This window comes from Mauremys mutica, chromosome 12, assembly GCF_020497125.1.
Source record: "Mauremys mutica isolate MM-2020 ecotype Southern chromosome 12, ASM2049712v1, whole genome shotgun sequence".
Taxonomy (NCBI): Eukaryota; Metazoa; Chordata; order Testudines; family Geoemydidae; genus Mauremys; species Mauremys mutica.
In genome coordinates this window covers 7,061,327-7,087,279 of record NC_059083.1, presented here as the reverse complement: position 1 = coordinate 7,087,279, position 25,953 = coordinate 7,061,327, and the positions used below count along the sequence as shown (strand labels likewise).

General features: G+C 50.0%; 1 protein-coding gene across 3 annotated transcripts; it reads right to left on the bottom strand.

Annotated features, from left to right (window-relative positions):
• Positions 1-635: 635 nt before the first annotated feature.
• LOC123346031 (C-type lectin domain family 2 member D-like) lies at positions 636-24,423 on the bottom strand. Of its 3 annotated transcripts, XR_006572903.1 has the most exons (8): positions 23,105-23,178; positions 22,466-22,634; positions 16,974-17,048; positions 11,654-11,746; positions 9,803-9,987; positions 8,611-8,720; positions 5,782-6,131; positions 636-1,608 (listed from the first exon to the last, which is right to left on the bottom strand). XR_006572903.1 is itself a non-coding variant. In XM_044983226.1 (7 exons), exons 3-7 carry the CDS (start codon positions 17,008-17,010, stop codon positions 5,969-5,971), a joined length of 588 nt encoding a protein of 195 aa, XP_044839161.1. In that variant the 5' UTR covers positions 17,011-17,048; positions 22,466-22,634; positions 23,105-23,178; the 3' UTR covers positions 5,658-5,968. The 3 variants fall into 3 exon arrangements, 2 of the variants coding, with proteins under 2 accessions (XP_044839161.1, XP_044839162.1); XM_044983226.1 differs by lacking the exon at positions 636-1,608 and having other exon boundaries at positions 5,658-6,131; XM_044983227.1 differs by lacking the exons at positions 636-1,608; positions 22,466-22,634; positions 23,105-23,178 and adding an exon at positions 24,311-24,423 and having other exon boundaries at positions 5,658-6,131.
• Positions 24,424-25,953: the final 1,530 nt, after the last annotated feature.

Below are 25,953 nucleotides of genomic sequence, written 5' to 3'. Positions count from 1 at the left end.
CTTCCCAGCTTCCCGCGAATCAGCTGTTCACACGGGAAGCCTGGGAGGGCTGAGAAGGAAGCAGCGGCTTCCACCAGGTGAGCTTGAGCTGGGGCCGGGGGCGCCAGCGGGAGGGGGGCTCCAGGCGCCGCGCCGCCCGGCGAGGTCACGGCCGGACCCTGGGGCCCGGCGGCGCGGCTCCTGCCCGGCCCCCGGGTCCGGCCCCGACCTCGGCCGGGTGGCTCTGGTCCCAGCCCTAAGGCCAGCTGGGCCCCCACCTCCAGGCAGCACGGTAAGGGAGCAGGGAGCGGGTGTTGGAAGAGGGCAGGGGAGTTGGGGCGTGGATTAGTGTCGGAGCAGTCAGAGGGCAGGGAACAGGGGGATTGAACGGGGTAAGGGTCCCCGGGGGCAGTCAGGAAGGAGCAGGGGTTGGATGGGGCGGTGGGGGGCAGTCAGGGGTAGGGATTCCAGGGACAGTCAGAGGACAGAGAGAAGGGGTGGTTGGGTGGGACAGGGGTCCCGGGGTGCCATCAGGAATGAGAGAAGGGGTTGGATGGGGTGGCAAGGGGCAGTCAGGGGACAGGGAAGGGAGGTGGATAGGGCACGGGTCCCGGGGGGGGGGGCTGTCAAGGAACATGGGGGGGTTGGATGGGGCAGGAGTTCCCGGGGGGGCATGACCCCCTCATGGGGTGAGGAGGAGGGAACCGGTTGTTAATATTTTGGTAGCTCATCACTGGATGCAACCCTTGTGGCTTACCATGTTGATGCCCTGCAACACCTTATTACTAAGTGCTCTGATTCATGCAAAATCTCTGGGCTAGCAAGGAGCCAGTTCCAGATATCACCTTAGGGGTTATTCGTCTGGATGGTGTCGACCAATTTTGCTACCTTGGCTCTGCCATTAACAGCCATGTAGATACTGATGCTGAGCTCACAAGCAGAATCAGCGAAGCAGCCGGGAACTTTTGTCTTTTGCAAGACAGAGCCTGGAACAATAACAAATTGTCAATTAAAGTGAAAAGCCGTATTTATAAAACGTGTGTGTTATCCACTCTTCTGTATGACTCAGAAACATGGACGACTTACACCAAACATACCAGCAGATTAACCAGCTTCCATGTCAGATGCTTGGGTAAAATTCTTCAACGAAGATGGCAACACAGGGTGACAAACGTGGAAGTGCTAAATCGTGCTGGCATGTCATTTACGGGAACATTAATTAGTAAGAAAGGGCTCAGGCAGCTTGGTCATGTCACGTGAATGCCGGATTACAGGATCCTCAAGAGTTTGCAGTACTTTGACGCTCGTGAAGAGTCTAGAAAGAGAGGCAGGCCGCTGCACAGATCCCGGGATGCTTGCAAAGCTTAGTGTCCTTTGGAATCTCTGTGGATGATTGGGAAAGGAACGCAGAATGCCACACCGGTTGGCAGAGTCAGCTTGTAGATGGAGCGAGGCATTATGAGGAGGATTGGATCAAGCTTTGTGATGACTGGCATCGAAGGAGGAAAGAATCTGCTGCTTGGATTCAGAGCGTTGCTAATGTGTGGGTGTGTCGTACCTGTGGACTGGACTGTCACTCGCCCATCGGACTCGGCAGCCATCAAAGAACTCACCAGCGCACATACCAAGCTCTGTAAAAAGCAACGGTGCCATTGCATTTGTATTGCAGTGGTACTTAGCCCCAGTCATGAAGCATGACTCAGTTGTGCTAGGGGCTGTACAAACACAAAACAGACACGCGTAAGACAAACGACAAGTAGAGCACATGGTAAGAGTAAGGTATTTTACAGAGTCTAGCACAATGTGAACTCTAAGCATCATACATTAAAATAATAATTTGTAATTCAGTGTCTAGGGGGCAATCCTGTACAGGGGACACTGGTATGACAGTGTCAAAGGGAGCTGCTCAGTCAAGTTAATGGGGTGCAGAACCTCAAAGGTATTTAGGTTCTCGTCTTCCACCTTCGAGTTCTGGAATTGTGAGTTTTTTCCAGTAACTTCAATAAGCTTTGGATGAGAACTTCTGTCAGGCTCCTTTTTTGCACCCCGCAGAGTGTGCTTTCTGTGAGTGTGTGTTATTGCTTTGTGTGAGTGTGTGTTAGTGCTGTGTGTGAGTGCTGTTATAACGAATGCCAGCTTCGTTATCTGTTTCTGGGAGAGTCCCACTAGTGCTGGTCAGGAATCTTTTGATAAAGCAGCTTTTTGTTTGAAAATGCCAATTCTGGGAATGCAAAAAACTTTTTGTGGAAACAGAGCTGGTTTGGTGAAACATAGCCAGACAGACTATGTGAGAATAGCCCAGGGGTCAGGGCCCTCACCTGGGATGTGAAAAAAACCCTGGTCAACTCCCTGATCTGTCCCATTCAGAGCAGTGAGTTACTTGTATCTCCTACCTCTCAGGTGAGTGCACTCACTGTTGGGGGAGTGGGTTGCTCTCAGCTCGTTTGGGAAATTGGGAAATGGTTTCATCCCAATTTGGGATGGAATTATTATTTTTTTTAATATCAAGGTTTTTTGTGGGATGGGAAAACCATTTCCTGTCCAGCAATTTACAGGCTGCCCTGTACAAGGCACTTTTTGTCCTGAGACTGTGAGCGATTCACAGCAGGGAATCTATGTTAAGGGGAAGGGAAGCAAAACATGTAATTTATCTACACATCAATAGACCAGATCAAAAACTTGCCATCAAAACATTTTTTAAAACAGAAAATGTCTTTTTTATAAAAAGAAAATGTTTAGCCCCTTTTCTCCCTCCCCAATATCTTCATTTGGGTTGAATTTCATTTCTTTCTCTTTGTTTGGACAAAAGATTTTGAAATGAAAAATTCTGGAAAGAAACCTCCCCCCCAACTACTTTCTGTCTCTCTTTAAAAAATATTTTCCCCATTCCTCCCTCTTGATGTGGGAAAAAGAGTTTCTAGAAGTGAGGAAGTAGAGTTGGTTGGTTGATTTTTCCTCCCACCACAACAAAGGTTGATTTACTTGTCTATTTTAAACACCAGAATAACCCAAATGGGAGGCCCGGCTTAAGCAGGAATTATTTGGTAGCAGGTCTCTGGCCTGTGTCATACAGGAGGTCAGACGACATGACCACCGCCGTCCCTTCTGGCCTTGGAATCTACGACTCGTGTTCAGTTTTCCGTTTGTGTTTTTTGTTTGCTTTTTGCTTTAGTTTCTGCTCCAAGTTAAGGAGCCTCAAGTTTCCCTCATCCACCGTGGCAGTTCCCTTGCGACTCTTAGAGCAGATTTTCAGAGCAGCTCAGCTCACTGGATATGGCATTGGTGAGCCGGACGCCGGACTGGTGCCTTTCTGGAAGATAGACGTTAGCCAAACACAAGTTCTTGGGCTCAATACAGGGGTAAGTGGGGGAAATTCTCTGGCCCGTGTTAAGCAGGAGGCCAGACTAGATCATTTAATGGTCCCTTCTGGTCTTAATCTACATGACTCTATTGAAAACCTGGCTACTCATTTTGGTTCCTAACTGGGAGTCATTATGGGTTACTCTGGTATTTACACAGCCCAGGGGAAGTTACTAAACCCTTCCAGGAACTCTCCCGACCCAAACAATCTTAGCTCAAAGCAATGAATTAAATGCAGATGATGAGAGATGCTCACTAAATATCTCCCATTCACAGTTTGTCAAAATTGTAAATGAATAAAATAAATAAAGGATGGCAAACAAGTCCTGGAGAAAACACTGTTAAAAATGTTTCTTGTCAAATTCTGATCAGATCTACTCAAAAAACACAAAAAAATAAAAGTTAATCAGAACAGCCATACGGGGTCAGACCAATGATCCATCTGGCCCAGTGTCCTGTCTTCCCACAGTCGCTGGTGGCAATTGTTCCAGAGGGAATGACCAGAACAGGGCAATTATCAAGTGATCCATCCCGTGTCATCCAGTCTCAGCTTCAAATGATCTCTCCAAGATCCACTGGCTACTTCTTACCCCGACTTTGGTTCAGTGTCTCTTCGGCCTTTTCCCAAGTGTATCCCACGGGTCTGTATCCTACACTCAGGGTCTTTGTCCCCTGTAGTGGCTGCTGTTCACAAGGATAGCGCTGTTCACAAGTCTGGTTCTTTAGCGCAAAGAGTAGCTCCTGTCTCTGCAGAGGCAGCGATCCCAGGTTCACATCACAGCAGATACGCTGGGTTAACTTAGGGCTGCAGATTCCCTGCTGCAGTGTAGAGACTTGCTAGCGAGACAGGTGGTTTTCTTCCTGTCGCTACTGTAAATCCAGCTCCTGGCGAAACTGTAGAATTCTTTCCTGGACCAAGCGGTGTCTACAAGGGGGCTGAAGGAGCTTCACTACGTCTCTCAGGGCTGTGAAGTTTTCACACCCGAGCAAGATATCTAGGTCAACCCAAGTTTTAAGTGTAGAGAGACCAGGGTCTCAGCTCTTTGCACACTAGTGTCCACTTCCCATCTAACCTTGATCCCCCTGCCCCCCACTGAGAAGCACAGAAAGGGCAGGTGAGGTCACAACTAGCGCTGGGCAAATCATGGATTTTTTCCACTTTGTTGGAAGTTCCAACAAATCAAACAAAAATTAGTCTTAGAACTATTTTCTTTCAAAATTCTCATTGCATCGACAAGTAAAAAAAAAATGTTTAAAAAAAGTTTCATTTTGATTTTTAAGGTTTAAAAACAAAATTAAAGGAAGTTATGAAACAAAAAGCCCAAACCAGCGAAATTCAGTGTTCGGCTTTTTTTGGAGTTTGTTTTTAGGTGGTTTGTCTGCTAAATTGATTTGGAAAAATTGATAAACATTCTCATATTGTTTTGGTGTCACCAGATCTGCATTTTTGGCCAAAAATAAAAAAGATTTTGTCAAAACATTTCACTCAGTTCAAGTTGCGACCAAAATTTATGACCTTTAGATTTTGTTAATCCAGTTTTGTCAAACCCAAATATTCAAAAATCCCCCCAAAATCATGACTTTTTTAAATACACAAATTGAGGGGGGTTTTTTTAACCTTTGTTAGGGGAAGGAGGATCTGATTTTCAAACTTTTTTCTACAATCAGGAAGGCTAGAAATATTCTCATGTGATCACATGACTCCTGGGGCTAGAGATTTATGAAAACCCTCCAAATAAAATCACATTCCAGTAGCAGAATCTGGCTTTAAACTAGTAATGGAGACCTAGACCCTCAAAGGTCTTTAGGCTACAAGGAAACCTTTGAGGTTCCAGGCCTGAGTTCTTAGCTCTTCTGTCCCACATTCAACATCACTCAGGGGGATCCTCCCTTTAGAGCAACCTGTCCTTTCCGTCTCTTCTTTCTCCATCCTCCCCTCTCTGCTCTTTACCCCTGTCTTTGTCACTCTCTTCCTTTCTCCCCTCTGCAGCTCCAAGCTCTCATCCACTAAAATGAGCGACAATTAATTTACGAATTAATGTGGTCATTTTAGTGTCAGGCCAGTTTCCATTGCGGAGGGCCAGCCCATCGTGGGACTGCTTGGGAATCCCTCAGGAGGAGCTGGAGTCTGTTGTGGAGGAAAGGGAGGTCTAGTCATCCCTAATCTCCATGCTGCTGCCACAACCCTTACCAGGAAAAACCGGCGTAGAGGAAAAATAAGGAAGTTAGTGTCATCACTAAGTTCCAGAGTTAACACGTCAATCAATTAAATGGGGCACTTTTCTGAGTTATTGTTTCAAGTTCTCTGCTGACTCTTTGATTTGCCAGGGTATATTCATAACCAAGCAAGCTACAAACATACTCTTTTAAATAAAAGCAGGGTTTCTTCATAATCTAAATAGCTTATTCACTTTAGGTATTAACGCAATATTAGATTTAAACCTCTAAAGCACCTGTTCAGTAGTACCATGGTAATGAAGTTATTCTGCAGTAGAGTTAGTGTTCTGAGCATTGAAAGATGGTTTTTCAGCAGAGATCTGGAGGGAGAAATGGTTGCAGAGGTAGGATGCTGCACAAGAGATGATGAATGTGTAAGTTCTGCATCCACTGAAGAGGCTGCATTGACCCTTTACGTGATCTTAGACATTGTGTCCCCTCTTGCGGCACTTGGCTTCCTTCTAGAGCACTCGGCCAGCCGGTTGCAGATGAAATGTCTCTCTGAGTAGCACCTGGAGCTGCTGACCCCATATTCATCCAGGTAGGCGCACTGCCCTTCCCCTCTGACCTGAAACCTGCAATGAGAAGCGGAGTGGGGTTATCAGAAGCAGCTGGCTCCCGTTCCTGCTCACGTACGGAGAAGCGATGTGGTCCAGTGCTGTATGACGCAGGGGAACTGGGTTCTCAACCAGGCTTTGCTACTAATCAACCCTGACCTAGTCACTTCTAGCTGTAAATGTCACAGTGGACGCTGAGCGCCTGAAAAATCAGGCTCACAGAGAACAGGAAACAGAGGTTGTGAAGTTTCTTGCAGGTCTTTCCAGCGTGTGAGGGGACTTAGGCCTGGAAGGGAGCTCCTGGGTCACTGCGTCCAGCCCCCTGCTATGGCAGGCAACCCCGGCATATCGTCCTGTTCACAGACTTCTCAGGCTCCGTATTCTATCTACTTAGGTGGTTCGCCCCACGGCTCCTATGGGGCGGCTGCTTCAGAGCCTCCCTCCTCTGATGGGCAGAAATCTGCTAATTTCAAGCCCCAGATTAATTCCTGGCCAGTTTATCCCTGTGTGATCTTGTGCCACATTGTCCTGTAGCTTCAGTAGCTCCTCCCCCGCCCAGGTGTCTACCCCCAAGGTATTTACAGAGCAATGAGATACCCTCTCCTCTTGCTAGGCTCAACCAGCCAAGCTCTTTCAGTCTCCTCGGATAAGAGAGACTCTCCATTCCCACAAGCATCCTAGCTGTACTTCCCTGCACCTGTTCCAGTCTGAGTGCGTCTTTCTTGAATACGGGTGACCAGAACTGGATGCATTCGTTCAGCTAGACCGGAAATCAGGCAATACCTCAGGGTAAGCAAACCTCATAAGAACGGCCATGCTGGGTCAGACCAATGGTCCATCTAGCCCAGTATCCTGTCTGCTGACAGTGGCCAGTGCCAGGTGCTTCAGAGGGAATAAACAGAACGGGGCAATTATCAAGTGATCCTGTTGGCCACTCCCAGCTTCTGGCAAACAGAGCTAGGGACACTCAGAGCATGGGGTGGCTTCCCTGATCATCATGGTTAATAGCCATTGATGGACCTGTCCTCCCGCCTTCCCTCCAGACTCGCCTCTTCCAACAACTTCCCCTCTTCCCACAATCCTTTTGCTGTCCCACCTGCCCCCTCACCCATTATGTTCTTTCCCTGGGTCTCCCAAGCCCTCCCTCACCATTTCCTCTGCCTCCCCTTCTGCCCCAGGCAGCCAGAGCCCAGCTGTGCTCAGCAAGGCCCTAACGCAGCTACCGAGCTGCTCCCCCACGGAGCTGCCGCATCTTCTAGTTCATCCCGTAGCCATAGTGATTCCCCTCAGTGGGGTGTCACTCTGCACAAACGATGGGATGTGCTCGTGAATGCCTCCGGGGGGAACCATTTACACAGAGGTGGGTGGCAAATGGAATTTCCATCCTGAGGGAAATTCATGTTTTGGGACAAAAAAAAAAATCAAAATATTTAAATTTCCCACAGAACAGAAATTCTCTTCCCCTCTCCCACAAAAAAATGCTTTAGGTTGACCCAAAATGAAACATTTTCATTAGACTGAGGCTGATGCCAAGCATCATGGGAATTGTAGTTCTTGGTTCTTCCACCCATGTTCTCTCCCAGGGTAGGCAACCTATGGCACGCGTGCCGCCTTGGCTGATTTTCAGCGGCACTCACACTGCCCGGGTCCTGGCCACCGGTTCATTTTAATTTAATTTTAAATGAAGTTTCTTAAACATTTTCAAAACCTTATTTACTTTACATACAGTAGTTTAGTTATATATTATAGACTTATAGAAAGATCTTCTAAAAACGTTAAAATATATTACTGGCACGCGAAACTTTAAATTTGAGTGAATAAATGAAGACTCGGCACACCACATCTGAAAGGTTGCTGACCCCTGTTCTCTCCTATAGGTCCTGATTCACAGCTGGACTACATCTCCCATGATGCACTGCAGTGTCTTCCTACCACCAAAATACCAGAGAACACACAAGAGTGAGACACTGCAGTGCATCATGGGAGATGTTGTCCTGTCAAAGACCAGGGACAAATGAGATCAGAAGGACCCAGAACTACAATTCCCATGATGAGCTGCAGCGGCCCCACAGGCAAACCAAAATGAAAATGTTTTATTCTGGGTTGACTGAAAATAAACATTTGAGTCAATTTCCACAATGGAAAAATCTCATCCAGTGACCTTTCCCTCCAGGAAATTTTTCTTTCGACACAATCAGATTTTCCATAAGGGAAAACTTTTAGTTGGAATTTTTCCAACCAGTCCCACTGGTGTCATCCACTGTTAACCGAGTGGGGCTCTCTGTCCTCCTCTGGTGCCTACGCTATGGAAGAGGTCTACTGGTCTCCTAAAGGTGCAACCTCCCTAGAACTAGCCCTGTAGCTCAGGCAGTACAGAATCAGGCTTTTAAGATCTTGAGCTCTCACTTCCAATCCTGGTTCTCCACCCAGCCCAGGATTTTTGTTGCATTTCTCTGTGCCCTACTACTGAGAAAGCAAATGAGGAAAAGGGACGCACAGGTTGTTGAATATGGTACCGTTGGTCCACTTCCAGGGCTGGCCCTCGCCTTGTTCCCTCCAGAGGCCAATCCAGTGGTAAGGGATCCCACTATAGCGCAGTGTGAAATTCTGTGGATAAGAAAACACACATTATATCCTTAGCTGTGTTACAGCTGCCTTCACGGGGATCAGGGCCCCCACGCGCTGGGTGCTGCACACACAGAAAACTGGTCCCTCGCCCAAAAAGCTGCCAGTCAAACTACACAGGGCAAAGGGGTTCATCCAAAATGATTTTTTCCCACAGGAAAATTTGTTTAAAAAACCCCCAAATACTTCCCCCTCCGCCCCATTTCATAACTGGGGGGTTGCCTCCCATTTTCTTACAGTTTCCCAACTTTGGGGAATCATAGAACATAGGGCTGGAAAGGACCTCAAGAGATCATCCCCTGTGCTCAGGCAGGACAAAGTAAACCTAGACAATGACCTCCCATGTCTTATGTACAACACTCCTGTTCATACACCCTAGGATGAGATTAGCCTTTTTCTCAGCTGCATCACATTGTCGACTCATATTTAAACTGTGGTTCACTGTAACCCCCAGACCCTTTTCAGCAGCACTATTACCTAGCCAGTTATTCCCAATTTTGCCTTCATGCATTTGGTTTTTCCTTCCTAGGTGAAGTACTTTGCACTTGTCTTTATTGCTGGTTAAATTATATAGATAGATAAAAACAAGGCATATACTGTTGAGATAAAAATGTTCCTTTCTTTTTCAGAGTAACCTTCGCACTGTTTTCCTGCTGGGAAAAGTTTGGGAAATAGTTTTTGTTTTGTTTTGTTTTTAAGGTGGATTTACACCTTTTTTCCCATGCTTTTTATTTTTCCTCCATTTTTCCAGTATAAAATGATGTGGGGAAAAAAAAGATTGTTGGGTGGGGGGGGAGGGAACCCCAAATTTTGAAAAATTTGATTTAAAAAAAAACAAACGGAAATGACATTTGAAGTTAAAAATGAAATGAAAAGTTTTTTCGGGGAATAAAATCAAACTTTTTTCTAATAAATGTCAAATCCTGCCCCTGCATTTTCATTTTACAACCAGCGCCTCAGGGGATTCAGTTCCTTGAATCTAGGAGCTGCCTTAGGCCTCCGGGGGGCGCCAGGCTCTGGCATGTCCCTAGCTGTGGTTATGAAGGTTCGTGTCTCTTCCTTACCAGCTCCGGCAGGGAATCAATGGAAGCCAGGGAGGCATTGAGGGAAGAGCAGTGGCTCTGGCTGTTGTTCCAGTTCCCTTCAGTCTCTGAGAAGTAGAAGCATTTCCCTTGGTATCCCACCCAGCGGTCCGGGCACGCAGCAGTGACATGGGGTGGGCAGCGTGGGCAGGGGGGAGGCTTCTTGGCTGAAAATAAGGAAGTAGCACAGTGGTGAGAGATGGACCTATCCCAGGTGTCAGTCTCTGCATGGGAATCCCGGCCAGAGAAGGCACTAAGACCCACACGGCTCGGGCCTGGGTTGTCATTTTGCACAGATCCCAAGACCAGAAGGGACCAATCTCTTGTCTGACCTCCTGCATCACACAGGTCTTAGAACTGCTGCCTTATCCCCAGTCTGAGTTTGTCCAGCTTCAACTTCCAGCCACTGGATCATGTCAGACTGGAGAGCCCATTGTTAAATATTTGTTCCCCACGTAGGTATTTGTAGACTGGGATCAAGTCACCCTTTAACCTTCTCCTGTAAATAGCTGGAGCTCTTTGAGTCTATCACATCAAGCAGGTTTTAATCCTTCTTGTGGCTCCACTCTGACCCCTCTCCAATTTATCAACATCCTTCCTGAATTGTGGGCACCAGAACTGGACACGGGATTCCAGCAGCGGTCACAGCAGGGCCAAATCCAGAGGTAAAATAACCTCTCGGCTCCTACTCGAGATCCCCCTGGTTATACATCCCAGCGTTGCATTAGAGCTTTTGGCCACAGCATCCCACTGGGAGCTCGTGTTCAGCGGATTATGCCCCATGGCCCCCAAACCTTTGTCAGAGCCCCTGCTCCCCAGATAGAGCTCCCCCTCCTGGCTGTACGGCCGCCATTTGCATGGGGTGGCTGGGGAGGAAGGGGTGGCGCTAAGATGGCGTCATGACCCACGGTACCCGCGCATCCAAATGGGCCTGTCCGTCATCTTAACTTCCGGCACCGTCGTCAGTGGTGGCCCATTCTGCCAGGGACGGGCAGCCCATTCAAATGCGCCTCCGTGGGGCAAGGGGTGAAAAATGGGAGGGGTGGGGGCATTTCATGGACTCCCCCTTGACGTATCGTCCTCAGTGCACACATGTGACGGTTGCCACACTGGGGCTAGAACTGGGGCCCTCCAGAGCAAAGAGCAAGACCCGTAATATCGGAGCCGAGAGCCCCTAGGTGGGGCTAGAACAACTCACGTTCTCTGTGGCTGGGCCATAGGCCGGCCTGTCACACACACTCGCCAAGGCCTTCCACTCAGGAGAGCGAAGCAGCCACTAAAACTGAGGGCAAAGGAGCCTAACAAAAGGGATGCGGGAGACTGGCTGGGATCAGGGAACTGAATCCTCTGCCTGAGACTCCCAGTTCCATTTACACACAGTACGGCCGATGGAGGAGGAAGAACAATGATAAATGGATTGGAAACAATTTTAGAGCTGCGCTGTGAGCCATGGCCACACGGTGGCACCCAAATCTACGACAATTTAAGGTGAGACTGGGCGTTGGATGACACAGGGAGTGGGAGGCAGGGAGACTCACCCACTGCATCCCTACACCGCTACCCAGGCCTGGGATCTAGTGGGGCTGCTTCCGAGGGGGCAGGGAACAGGGTTGGTCCCTTCCTCTTTGGGGGAAAGGGTCTGGAGAGAGATTTCCTCTCTGAAAAGGGGAATGTGCTTCAATGGAGGAGTCAGACCAGAGCAAAGACGGGGTGAGAAGAGGCCGTGGGAAACGCTAGTGGGCACCGTGACCTTGGGGCTAAGACAAATAGTCAATGAAGAATCAGTGACAAGGGAATGAGAATCAGCTGGGTTAGTAATGACCCTTCACTCACCCGCCAGTGCAATTACGGTGATGATCAAAGCTGTGATGACAACAGTAACGGTAACTGGGATCCATTTATCTTTAATGCATTTTAGGCTGAAATCTGCAAAATAAAAAAGGATGAAAGGAGACAAAGGCATTTCAATAGCAAATGCTGCCAGAGCGAGAAAATGGTCATGTTTTGCTAAGTGCTTCCACGAGTGGATAAATCTAGTTGATGATGATCAAAGGCAGTGAACAGCTTCCATACGAGGAGAGACGACAAAGATTAGGGCCGTACTGCTTAGAGAAGAGACGACTTAGGGGGGATAGGCAGGGGCGGCTCTACGAATTTGGCCGCCCCAAGCAGTCATGCGCGGGAGGTGCACCGGAACCCCAGGAGCAGCGGACCTCCCGCGGGCATGACTGCGGAGGGTCCGCTGGTCGCGCGGCTCAGCTGGACCTCCCGCAGCTTCGGAGGGTTCGCTGGTCCCACGGCTCCAGTGGAGCTTCCGCAGGCATGGCTGCGGGAGGTCCAGCCGAGCCGCGCGTCCAGCGTACCGTCCGCAGTCATGCCTGCGGGAGGTCCACTAGAGCCGCGGGCCGAGCGCCCCCTCCGCAGTCATGCCTGTGGCAGGTCTGCTGCTCCCGGGGTTCTGGTGGACCTCCCGCAGGCATGACTGCAGGAGGTCCGCCGGACCCGTCTGCCGCCCCTGCCGGCAAATGACGCCCCACGCGCGTGCTTGCCGTGCTGGGGTCTGGAGCCGGCCCTGGGGATAGGACAGAGGTCTGTAAAACCATGAACGGTGGTGTAGGGAGTCAGGGTGGCTTCCCTCCGAGCCTCAGGGTAAAGAGCCACTCTCTTAGCCGGAGGGGGCGGGGCCAGGCCAAGCTTACTCCACCCCCCGGGAAGGGGAGGGGCAGAACAGGACGTATAAAGGGCAGGGCCCTTAGCCCAGTCAGAGCAGCACCAGGGAGGGAGGCAGACGCAGACCGTGGGCTGCTCCGTTCAGACCCTGCTGCTGGGCCGGGGGAGGCCCTGGACCAGGAGAAACCTGACCTGGAGGGAGGACAGGGGCTGCCCGCTGCCGAGTACCCGGAGGAGCTACAGGAACTGGAGGTGGAGCTGGAGCTGCTAGCAGCTGAGTACCTGGATGAGCTGGAAGGACCCGCTCAAGGGACCGGGTAGGAAGGGGTCCAGGGACAGAAATGCACAGTGGGGTGAGTGTATTTGGTCAGTGTGTTGCAGAAGGACCCCGCTGACCTGGTGGCAGGACCCTCGCCTGCCACTGTCAGCGCCCTGGGCTGGAACGCAGTGGAGTTGGGTGGGTCTACGTTCCCCTACCCCGGCCAACACGCCTCGGGAAGCAAAATCTGGATAGCACGCTACAGACCCTCACCGGCCCGCCCCTCCTCTGCCGGCGCCCCCCTACCCCCTCTGCCCGAGGGGGGGGTGCGGCCCGCCCCTCTGCCGGCGCCCCTCCCTCCGCTAATTCCCCAGTGACAGAGGTGTGACCCTGGATGGCCAGTGAGGCAGTAGCTCCCCACCACCACCTAGCGGCACAGTGGGCCAACCGACATGGATCACAGTGTGGAACAAGTGAACAGAGAAGTGTTATTTACCCGTCCCACAACACAAACACCAGGGGTCACCGGATGAAATGAGCAGGAAGCAGGGTTAATACAAGCGAGAGGAAATACTTTTTCACACAGCGCATAGTCCACCTGCCATGGGATGTGGTGATGGCCAAAAATAACTAGTTTCCAAACCAGAACGAGCACAAGTCCATGGGGCCGGATGCGCTGCTTCCGAGGGTGCTAAAGGAGTTGGCCGATGAGATTGCAGAGCCATTGGCCATTATCTTTGAAAAATCATGGCAATCGGGGGAGGTCCCGGATGACTGGAAAAAAGCTAATGTAGTGCCCATCTTTAAAAAAGGGAAGAAGGAAGATCCAGGGAACTACAGGCCAGTCAGTCTCACCTCAGTCCCTGGAAAAATCATGGAACAGGTCCTCAAGGAATCAATTTTGAACCACTTAAAGGAGGGGAAAGTGATAGGAACAGTCAGCATGGATTCACCAAGGGCAAGTCATGCCTGACTAACCTAATTGCCTTCTATGACAAGATAACCGGCTCTGTGGATGAGGGGAAAGCAGTGGATGTGCTATTTCTGGACTTTAGCAAAGCTTTTGATACAGTCTCCCACAGTATTCTTGCCAGCAAGTTAAAGAAGTCTGGGCTGGATGAATGGACGGTAAGGTGCATAGAAAACTGGCTAGATGGTCGGGCTCAACAGGTAGTGATCAATGGTTCCATGTCTAGTTGGCAGCCGGTATCAAATGGAGTGCCCCAAGAGTCGGTGCTGGGGCCGGTTTTATTCAATATCTTCATTAATGATCTGGAGGATGGTGTGGACTGCACCCTTAGCAAGTTTGCAGATGACACTAAACTGGGAGGAGTGGTTGATACGCTGGAGGGTAGGGATAGGATACAGAGGGACCTAGACAAATTAGAGGATTGGGCCAAAAGAAATATGATGAGGTTCAACAAGGACAAGTGCAGAGTCCTGCATTTAGGACGGAAGAATCCCATGCACTGCTATAGACTAGGGACCGAATGGCTGGGCAGTAGTTCTGCAGAAAGGGACCTAGGTGGACGAAAAGCTGAATATGAGTCAACAGTGTGCCCTTGTTGCCAAGAAGGCTAATGGCATTTTGGGTTGTATAAGTAGGGGCATTTCCAGGAGATCGAGGGATGTGATCATTCCCCTCTATTCAGCACTAGTGAGGCCTCATTTGGAGTACTGTGTCCAGTTTTGGGCCCCACACTACAAGAAGGATGTGGATAAATTGGAGAGAGTCCAGCGGAGGGCCACAAAAATGATTAGGGGGCTGGAGCACATGACTTACGAGGAGAGGCTGAGGGAACTCAGATTGTTTAGCCTGCAGAAGAGAAGAATGAGGGGGGATTTGATAGCTACTTTCAACTACCTGAAAGGGGGTTCCAAAGAGGATGGATCTAGACTGTTCTCAGTGGTAGAAGATGACAGAACAAGGAGTAATGGTCTCAAATTGCAGAGGGGGAGGTTTAGGTTGGACATTAGGAAAAACTTTTTCACTAGTAGGGTGGTGAAGCACTGGAATGGGTTCCCTAGGGAGGTGGTGGAATCTCCTTCCTTAGAGGTTTTTAAGGTCAGGCTTGACAAAGCCCTGGCTGGGATGATTTAGTTGGGGTTGGTCCTGCTTTGAGCAGGGGGTTGGACTAGATGACCTCCTGAGGTCCCTTCCAACCCTGAGATTCTATGATTCTATGATACATTCCTGGAGGACAGGTCCATCGATGGCCATTAGCCAAGGTGGTCAGGGACACGACCCCCTGCTCCTCTGACTGCCAGGAGCCAAGGCAGGGGTGGATCGCTCAGTAATTCCCCTGCCCTGTCCCCTCTCCCGAAGCTCTGCTAGTGGCCACTGTAGCAGATGGGAAACTGGGCTAGACTGACCCTGCTCTGACCCGGTGTGGCAGCTCTTACGTTTACAACTTTCCCAAACAACTTAAAAATGTATTTTCAATAAAAATGTCACCAAAAGATCAATGAAAAACAAAAAGCAAGAAACACCTTTGTTCAACGAAAATGAAAAAGCCAAAACAACTCTGACAATTCTGGGTGAAAAATTATTTGTTTTTCCAATTAAAAAACCAAACCGGTACAAAAATGTCACTGAGCTCCCTTCACCGGCTTTGAAGGACCTTCTTACTTTCCAGATTGCCAGATCAGGGACCTTGCCGCCATGAGCTGGTTGACTGGGAGAGAGATTTTCATGGTTGCCCAGAGTTACTGGGACTACTTTGAGGACTACCAGGATATCTCAGGACTTGCCTTTAGAAAGGGCATAAAATCATCATCAGCAGAAATTGAACTCCTGATTTCTGGATTTAAAGGCACAAGCCATTACCACTCAAGCTAAAGGAACAGCACCTTAAGGGACTGTCTCTCCCTGTGTGTCTGTGTAGCCCCCGGCACAACGGGGCCCTGATCTCAGCTGGGGCAGGGACTGTCTCTCTGTGGGTCTGTGCAGCACGCAATGGGGCTCAGCTGCTGTCTCTCGATGTTACTATATTGTACCTAATAAATAATATTTACCCATATGATCCACATCTGTTCTCCTTTCTTCCACTGGTCTGTGACCCGGCCGTGTTGAGGGAGTCTCCCCTTCACCTACCAGAAAGCAAAAGAAACTGTTGTTTAAGGTCAGATCATACAGTCCCCTCCACACAGGGCCCAGTGCTGTGTCCGAAGCCCAGGTGTTTTGAATTCGTCCATCACTGCTTCCCCTCCCCCCGTGCATCCCAAAGTGACTGGCAGTTCCCAGATCTTGCTATCCCCACCCCACACAGCCTGTCCCTGGCCTGGCTGAGGGGCTCCAAGCGGATTAGAGAGCATGGCAACGCATTTGACAAATTATGTGCCATGTCCCCCTCTAGTGGCTAGTAAGAGGATAATATCTCTGCCAACATTTTTGTTAGCATTATAACAACTCTGTCTCTTCCTGTTCTCCAGGGGCGGCTCCAGGCCCCAGCAAGCCAAGCGCGTGCTTGGGGCGGCATGCCGCAGGGGGCGCTCTGCCGGTCGCCAGGAGGGTCTGCTGGTCCCGCGGCTTCGGTGGACCTCCCGCAGTCCACCGGAGCCGCATGCCGCTGTGCTTGGGGCGGTGAAATGTCCAGAGCCGCCCCTGCTGTTCTCCATAGCAATCTCTAATCCCTCTTGGAATTCTGCTAAGTTCTTGGCTTTAACATCATCAGCTGATGTCACTTAGCAGCGAGTTCCACCATCTAATTACCCAGTGTGTGAAAAATTGTTTCCGCTGATCAGTTTTGAAGTTCCCACCTTTCCATCCCATTGACTGTCCCCTTTGTGCTTGTGCTAGACACGGATCTACCTTCTCTATCCCATCCATTATCCTGTCCCTTGTACCCGTTTCCTCTCCAAGGTAACAATCTCCGTCTTTTCAAGCTCTCTTCACAGGAGAGTTTTCCCAGGCTCTTGAGCCTTCTCGTCACCTCTCTCGGAACCCCTCTAGTTCTACAATATCCTTTCCGAGATGGGGCGCACACAGTATTCCAGATTTTCAGCCTTTCACTCCACCAGTTCTCCTGTTGGCCATAGAGTCCTTCAGGGTAGAAAACACCCAAATTGCTAACGTAAACAACAAGCATGAACCAAAGAGCAACAAGAACTCCTTGTTTCCTGTCTTTATCCTTCATAAAAAAAGAGGGGTCAACCCACCCACTGTATTTTTGTCCCTCTGCCAATCACTGCAGGCTCCCTTTTAATTAAGTATTTATTATTTACCGGTATCACTTATCACTTCAGCGCTCTCTTCTGCCATTTTCTGGACAATCAGCACCAAGACTGCTGTGTTGCCACCTACCAGGAAGGAACAGAGACGGTCACTCAGGGTGGGTTATTTTAATTACGCACTTCTCCTTTAAAGCCGTCAGAATGTACCATGTGTCAAATGCAATAGACAATGCCCGGATGGGTAAGGAATGGTGTCCCTAGCCTCTGTTCGTCAGAGGATGGAGATGGATGGCAGGAGAGAGATCACTTGATCATTGCCTGTTAGGTTCACTCCCTCTGGGGCACCTGGCATTGGCCACTGTCGGAAGACAGATACTGGGCTAGATGGACCTTTGGTCTGACCCGGTACAGCCGTTCTTATGTTATGAAAAAACTTCAAGTGACAGAGAATGCACCATTTACACTAGTTCAATCCTGCAAGTGATCTGTGCCCCATGCTGCAGAGGAAGATGAAACCTCCCCAGGGTCTCTGCCAAGCTGAGATGGGGGAAAATTCCTTCCTGACCCCAAATCTGGTGACCAGTGAGACCCTGAGCATGTGGGCGAGACCCACCAGACAGACGCCTGGGAAAGAATTCTCTGTAGTCACTCAGAGCCCTCCCCAGCTCGTGTCCCATCACGGGTCATTGGAGATATTTGCTAATTGCACTCATGGCTGGGCCACATGCCACTGTAGGCAACTTCATCGTAACCCCCCCCCCCCCCCTCAACTTATCAAGCTCAGTCTTACTACAAGTTTCAGTGTAGCAGCCATGTTAGTCTATATCTGCAAAAAGAACAGGAGTACTTCTGGCACCTTAGAGACTAACACATTTATTTGAGCATAAGCTTTCATGGGCTACAGCCCACTTCTTCAGATGCATGGACTGGAACATATATTGAGGAGGTAGATAGATATACACATACAGAGAGCATGAAAAGGTGGGAGTTGTCTTACCAACCCTGAGAGACCAATTAAGTAAAGGGGGGGGGGAACTTTTGAAGTGATAATCAAGATAGCCCAGTACAGACAGTTTGATAAGAAGTGTGAGAATACTTACAAGGGGAGATAGATTCAATGTGTGTAATGGCTCAGCCATTCCCAGTCCCTATTTAAGCCTAAGGTGATTGTATCTCATTTGCATATCAATTCCAGCTCAGCAGTTTCTCCTTGGAGTCTGCTTTTGAAGCTTTTCTGTTGCAAAATTGCCACCTGCAGGTCTGTCACTGAATGACCAGACAGGTTAAAGCGTTCTCCTACTGGTTTTTGAGTGTTAAAACAAAACAAGTTATTGTGTTGTTCACACTGCTCCCCTCGGAAGACTGTTTCAGATCTAAACTCCTCTGGTGGTTAGAAACCTTCATCTAATTTCAAACCTAAATTTATTGATGGCCAGTTTATATGCATTTTTTTTTCTTGTGCCAACATTGGCCCTTGACTTAAATAACCCCTCTCCCTCCCTGGTACTGATCTCTCTGATCTATTGATAGAGAGCAATCCTATCTCCCCTCAGCTGTTTGGTTAGGGTAAACAAGCCAAGTTCCTTAAATCTCCTCTCATAAGGTTGGTCCTCCATGCCTCAGATCGTCCTAGTAGCCCTTTATATTTTTATACAGTGCTCACTTTATATTTTTATTACAATATTTGCACTTTAAAAAAAACTAAAGAAATAGTATTTCAGTTCACCTACTACAAGTACTGTAGTGCAAGCTCTTTATCATGGAAATTGAACTTAAAAATGTAGAATTATGTTCAAAAACTAATTGCATTTAAAAATAAAATATAAAGCTTTAGAGCCTATGAGTCCACTCAGTCCTACTTCTTGTTCAGTCAATTGCTCAGACAAAACAAGTTTGATTGCAATTTGCAGGAGATAATCATAGAACTGGAAGGGACCACCAGAGGTCATCTAGTCCAGTCCCCTGCACTCCTGGCAGGACTAAGTATTATCAGACCATCCCTGAAAGGTGTTTGTCCAACCTGCTCTTAAAAATCTCCATTACTGGAGATTCCACAATCTCCCTGGGCAATTTAATCTTCCCTCATAGATCATGTTTTCTAGACCTTTAATCATTTTTGTTGCTCTTCTCTGGACTTTCTCCAATTTGTCCACATCTTTCCTGAAATGTTGCACCCACAAATTGGGCACAATACTCCAGGTGAGGGCTAATCACTGTGGAGTAGAGTGGAAGAATTACATCTCGTGTTGCTTACAACACTCCTGCTAATACATCCAGAATGATGTTTGCTTTTTTTGCAACAGCGTTACGCTGTTGACTCATATTTAGCTTGTGATCCACTATGGCCCCCAGATCTCTTTCCACAGTGCTCCTTCCTAGGCAATCATTTCCCCTTTTGTATGTGTGCAACTAATTGTTCCTCTGTAAGTGGAGCACTTTGCATTTGTCCTTATTGAATTTCATCCTGTTTACCTCAGACCGTTTCTCCAGCTTGTCCAGATCATTTTGAATTTTAATCCTATCCTCCAAAGCACTTACAACCCCTCCCAGCTTGGTATTGTCTGCAAAATGTATAAGTGTACTCTCTAGGCAATTATCTACATCACTGATGAAGATATTGAACTGATCCCTGTGGGACCCCTTCCAGCATGTCTGTGAACAACTGGTAACTCTTCTATGGGAACCATTTTCCAACCAGTTATGAACCCACCTTATAGTAGCTCCATCTAGGTTGTATTTCCCTAGTTTGTTTATGAGAAGATCGTGCGTGACAGTATCAGGAGCCTTACTGAAGTCAAGATATACCACATCTACCACTTCCCCCCATCCACATTATCTACATCATGGATGAAGATATTGATCAGAACCTACTCATCAGGGTCTGGTCCTAGGGATACCACTAGGGTGGGGGTGCAGCAGGCTTAGAAGGCCTGAAAGAGCAGAGCACCCCAACTCAAGGGCAGAGTGTTTTGGAGGTTTCTGTCCAGTTTCTAGCATTCTGTATAGGTATGTCTACATTATAATTAGACACCCCTGGCTGGCCTGTGCCAGCGAACTCAGGCTAAGGGTTGGTTTAAAACTACAGGAAGGATGTGGACAAATTGGAGAATCCAGTGGAGGGCAACGAAAATGATCAGGGGGCTGGGGCACATGATTTACGAGGGGAGGCTGTGGGAACTGGGCTTATTTAGTTTGCAGAAGAGAAAAGTGAGGGAGGATGGAGCTAGACTGTTCTCAGTGATGGCAGATGACAGAACAAGGAATGAAGATCTCAAGTTGCAGTGGGGGAGGTCTAAGTTGAATATTAGGAAAAACTATTTCACTACGAGGGTGGTGAATCACTGGAATGGATTACTGAGGGAGGTGGAGGAATTTCCATCCTTAGAGGTTTAAGGCCCGGCTTGACAATGCCCTGGCTGGGATGATTTAGTTGGGGTTGGTCCTGCTTTGAGCAGGGGATTGTAATAGATGATCTCCTGAGGTCTCTTCTAACCCTAACCTTCTATGATTATCTCCTGTAAATGTAAACAAACTTGTTTGTCTTAGCGATTGGCTGAACAAAAAGTAGGACATAAGAAAGGCCGTACCGAATCAGACCAAAGATCCATCCAGCCCAGTACCTGGTCACCGACAGTGGCCAATGCCAGGTTCACTCCCTCTGGGGCACCTAACAGGCAATGGTCAAGTGATCTCTCTCCTACCGTCCATCTCTAGCCTCTGATAAACAGAGGCTAGGGACACCATTCTTTACCCATCCTGGCAAATAGCCATTTATGGACTTAACCTCCATGAATTTATCCAGTTCTCTATTAAACATTGTTATAGTCCTAGCCTTCACAACCTCCTCGGGTAAGGAGTTCCACAAGTTGACTGTGCGCTGCGTGAAGAACTACCATGATGTGAGGACATTAGTGACTCAGCCAGAGGTTCGGGGTCTGTTACAGCAGTGGGTGGGTGAGGTTCTGTGGCCTGTGACATGCAGGAGATCAGACTGGATGATCATGATGGGCCCCTCAGGCTTTCAGGGCTAGGAGTCTATAGGGCTGCGTGTGTGTCTGGTGGATGGGCAGGAGGGACACGAGTGTACAGGCCAGAGATCAGCAGATGAATCCCGCACTGCCGGGGCGGCGCCAACATGGGTGAGTTGTGAGAGTCTGAGGCAGGCGTTATTCTCCCCCCCACCCCCATAACGAACGGGGTCTAAGAACAACCCCCATGACACCTGCATCTGCCGAACTGAACAGGCAGTGGGAGGCTTCCTGCTTCAGGGCATTGTGGGCCAACCGTCAGGAAACAGCAGTTGGGAGTAGTTGTTGTGCAGCTGCTGGAGTGTAGATACGTGTCTCACAACCAAAGAGCTGGATAAAGAAAGCACAATATGGAACACAATATGTTGAAGTGGTGAAATACCACAGTCCTCAACAGAAAAGCAGCTGAAATCAATTTCTTCTCTGGCAGGTGTTAAAATCCCAGACCCCTCCTGAAGCCACCAATTACAGTGAACAATGAAGAATTGGGAAGCAGTTTCTGTAGGAGTCTGGCTGGCTGAGTTTCTGGCTGAATGCTTATTATACAGAATGCTATTTATTGAAAAATTCCAGGGTTATACAAAAGCTATTTGGTTGGGGCGCATGTGCACAAACTGATAACAAAATATTTCCAGCCACAATTATCGAGCTTCACATACAGGCAAAGAAAGGAAAATGCTGCTCGAGAACTGAGCAGGATTTGTTTGACGTGTATTTCCCTTGTTTGTTTTGACATGAGATGCTGAAATTTGTGTTTTAAAGGTTATAAAGCTTTAACTGTTTAAATCTCAACATCTATTGTCATTGTCTGACTCCCCCCTCCAATTAATTTCCCACAGCTGCAAGCATTTAAACACATTTTTTAAAGGCTTAAACCCATAATTTTGCACAGCTGTGAACATTAAAATTGATAAAAATCTTTTAAATAAAACTTAAATAATCATTATCTGTCAAAATTATAAAAATCATCATCAGCGTCCACCAGGCCTAGTTATAAACACAAGTCATTAAAAACCCCTAGGAAACAAATCCCCACTAGCCCAAGCTTCGGCTGTTACCCATCTACTGTGGTTCTGCCAGCCCGGATCCAGCACCCAGCTCAGGGTTCAAGCTCAAGGGGTTACAAGTAAGTGTAGACGCTCAAGTCCTAGGGTAACAAACCCAGCATCTGCTCACTCAAGTTCTACTAACCCTGGGCTTACATTGCAATGTAGACATACCCTTTAGGGCCAAACCCTAGATCTTACCTCTCAGTCCCAACAAAGGAGGGTGACAGCATTGATCTGCTGACCAGGAGGTCTTGGTTCAGTTTCCAGCAATATCACAAGCTCCTGCCTGGCATGACCTTGGGCTGGTCAGTTCATCTCTCTGGGCTTCACTTACCAAACAGGCCCGTGATAACACTTGCTTGGTGAGGGAATATTTCATTCCTAGTTTGGGAGGCTCAGACTCTGCAGTGACAAACAGCAGACACCTCCTAAACGCCCCATACCTGGAATAGGAAATTCCACCCACCTTCAACTTGGCTGCTACCCCAGAGAGGCAGGGCTGGAACAGCAGGTTTGGAAGTGAACGCTGGAGTGACATCTGTGTTCCTTCACAGACGCGCCGCTCAGTTCAGATCTATAGTTTGTATTCCTGGGCTGGGATACCAAGCACCGATAGCCAGATGAGGACAGGACACCTGTTTTTAAGGGAAAGGTACTGGGGTTGCAGAGGTGCAGCCCAGGGGTAGGCCAAGACAGCAGGTCCAAATCACCCTTGCCTGTGATGAGTGGCTTGTACACTGCAGTCAGCCCCAGTGAAAGGGGGCTAGACAGTGACTGGCAGTAGCCACTCGGGTGAGGTGTGGCTAGGGGGTGGGAGTTCCCCTGGGTGAGGAGACCCAGAGAGCGGATGTACTGCCAGGGAGCAGCGCCCAAGGACAAGGGGCACCGGGTCCGGGAGGGACACAGGGGCCAGTGGCAGCGAGACACCAGCCTGCTGAGGGCGCTCCAGGTCAAAACAGCTAATTCCCAGGACGACCGACAGGAGGCGCCACAGGGGTGAGTCTCGCTCCGTCCCAGGCTCTGAACCCTGGGCACCGACAAAGAGACAGGAGCAGACCTTGAAAACGGTGAAAAAGAAAAGCCTGCGCTGGCTGCTGGGACTCACAAGGAGGGTTCTGTTTATTCACCTCCTGGTTTCTCGGCCTTTCGGATTCATGTTTTCCAGCTTTTTTTCCCACTGGCCACAAGTCCTAGACACAGACCAGAAAGTGAACAAACAGTCGGGGTTCACTGCACATCTCTCCCCCTCCCTGGCCTCCTCAAGCCCAGCCTCTCCATTCTCAGGCCTCCGGCCTGGTGCCCTGCTGCAGGGTGACAGCTGCTGGCCTGGCTGACGCCGCAGGGACTGAGCCCAGATCTCCAGCGCTAGCAGCATGAACTGCTCCAGTGTGAGCTGAGCTGGGCTCAAACAACCCATGTCCTCTGTGCGTTGGGTGCAGAGGAACAGCCTGCAACACACAGTACAGGATGGGCAGCTTGTTCCCATCCGTCCCTGGAAAGGCCCCTGCACTGGTGAGATGGATTTCTGGGGGATTCCCAAAGCAGGGGGGGCCCCATGACCCCTCCAGCCCCTTTGCACCCTGACTCGGGCCCTCACTTTGCAAACAGCCATCGGACTCCTCTTCCCACCCTGCTCCCCGACCCGGCCCCACCCCACCCCGCTCCCTTAGCCCGGATCCACCCTGCCCGCTGCAAACCAGACCCCTTCTGCTGTCTGCCTTCCCCATGGAATGAGCCGCCTCCGTCCTTCCCCCAGCAAGCCTGGATCTCCCCTCCTGCCCCACCCCTCAAATCCATGGGCCTCCCTCCCCCCATTCCCAGATCCACCCACCCCAGCGCTGCTGTTCCCAAAACAAAGGAGCCTCCTTCCCGCCATGCTGAGAGCCCCCCACCCTCCCCCAGCCCATCCGAGCAGAGCAGGGGGAGGCTGCTAGCTGGGTGGGCTGGTTATGGCTGCGGCTCTCCCTGCATGAGGCCCCATAGGAAGGGAGGTGATCCAGCAAACCCACAATCACCCATCTGTTCTGTGCGGCCGCCTGGCTCCCATCTGCCCACAGATGCCCAGGCCCTGCCTTCACTCGGGAACCCCCCTCCCTTTCCCCTGGGATTGAGGGTGCGGCGCAGCGCAGGAATATCCAGGCAGCTGGATGGAGACAAGCAGGCCCCAGGCTAATGGAAATCACCCTGTGTCCTTGTGCATCCCGCTCCCCACAATGTCCCATCCCCCTACAAAGCTCTGTGCTCCCCCCTCTCCCCACACACACACACTCGTTTCTTTACCTCTGGGTGATCAGTCACCCAAGGTGCCAACCTGCCAAGCTCCCCGGGGACAGGCCAGAGCTGAGCTGGGGGGTGACGCTGGAAGGTGCTGCCAGCACCCGGCTCTTTGCTCCCCAGCCCAACCCCGCCCTCCTGCAGCCGATCAGCTGCAGCTCCCCAGAGTCAGCCTGACCCAGAGAAATGCCCCTGAGCCGAGCACTGCCCCCTGCTGGGCTGGGCCAATTCACCGCCCCGAACGCGCCTCTTCTCCTCCCTCGATCCGCTCCCCCAGGGTCCAACCCCCAGTCCCTTCCCGGGTGTTTCCCCCGCGCCCCTGGGGGCTTGAAGGGGGTTTTCCCTCTTCTGACTCCAGCAACCACATCCCTTTAAGAAATCCACTAACCCCCCCACCCCCAAACTCCCCCCGGACACAAGGCACCGCTTACCCTGATCCCAAGCAGCTGTAGCGAGTTAAATGCATCGCACCTGCTCCGTGCAGTGACTGAAAACACTGCAGCATTTCAGCCCCTCCTGAGCCCGCCCACTCCTTCTCCCATTGGCTGTTCAGGATGCCAATCGGAGCGGTAATGGCAGAATGGGGGCAGCAGAGGAGGAGGAGGGGGAGAGCTGCATGGACAGAGCTGGTGATTAGCTCTGTGTGATCTTGCTGGTCTCCACTAGCCCTGCTGGGAAGCTGCTAAGCGCTGGAATAAATTGCCTAGGGAGGTTTCATTTTCCCCAGGGACTGTATCAGTGTTACCACAAGAAAAAACAGATGAAAATCAGGGCAAAAACCAATACTTTTTCTGGCGGAATATCAGGGTTTGTTTTGGTTGATGGAAAGACGGGGGGGCTGCCCGCAGCAGAGGGGATCCAGAGCCCTTTGATTCCCGGCCACGGCTGAGATTTAAAGGACTCAGGGCTCCCCATGGCTGCCGGCAGCCCAGACCCCTTTGAATCCCGGACGCAGCTCCAGCAGATGGGCTGGGGCTGGGATTTAAAGGGCTTGGGCTCCCCTCAGCAGCAGGAGCTCTGGGACCTTAAAACGCTGCATCAGCCCCGCAAAGCTCGAGTTCCCTCGGCCGCTGGAGCCCTTGTCCCTTTAATTTGCCTCTGAGGGCTCCCAGCCACCTCTTCAGCTGGGAGCCCCTGGTTGATTTAAAAATCAAGTATCACCTCCCCACCCCCAACCTTCCTTTTTGGCCCACAGCTGTTTTGGTGGGGGCAGCGCTGGGGAAGGAGGGTTTGTTTCTGCAGGGCTGGGCGGTGCTGGGGCGGGGTGTTTCCACTGGGCCGGGAGGTGCTGAGGGGGGTGTTTCCGCAGGGCCGGGGGGTTTCAGCCCTCAGCTGTTTTCTTTGGAGTAATGTGGCCCTCGCCGCTTTATGAGTTGTACAGGCCTGATCTAGGGTGACCCTCCCAGGAGCACTAGGCTCCAGAGGACATAACCCTGGGGTTCATCGGAACACGTCAAGGCAACGATCCTCAGAGGTCGTTATAAACATACAGCTAAGGGTAGCATAAAATCCCTCCTTTACCTTTAAAGTGTTAAGAAGCTCAAATAACCTGGTTGGCACCTGACCAAAAGGACCAATAACGAGAGAAGATGCTTTCAAATCTCGGGGGGATGGTTTTTGTTTTGTCTCTTTGTGGTGTTCTCTCCGAGTCAGCGAGGAACCAGGGGCAGGAAAATACAT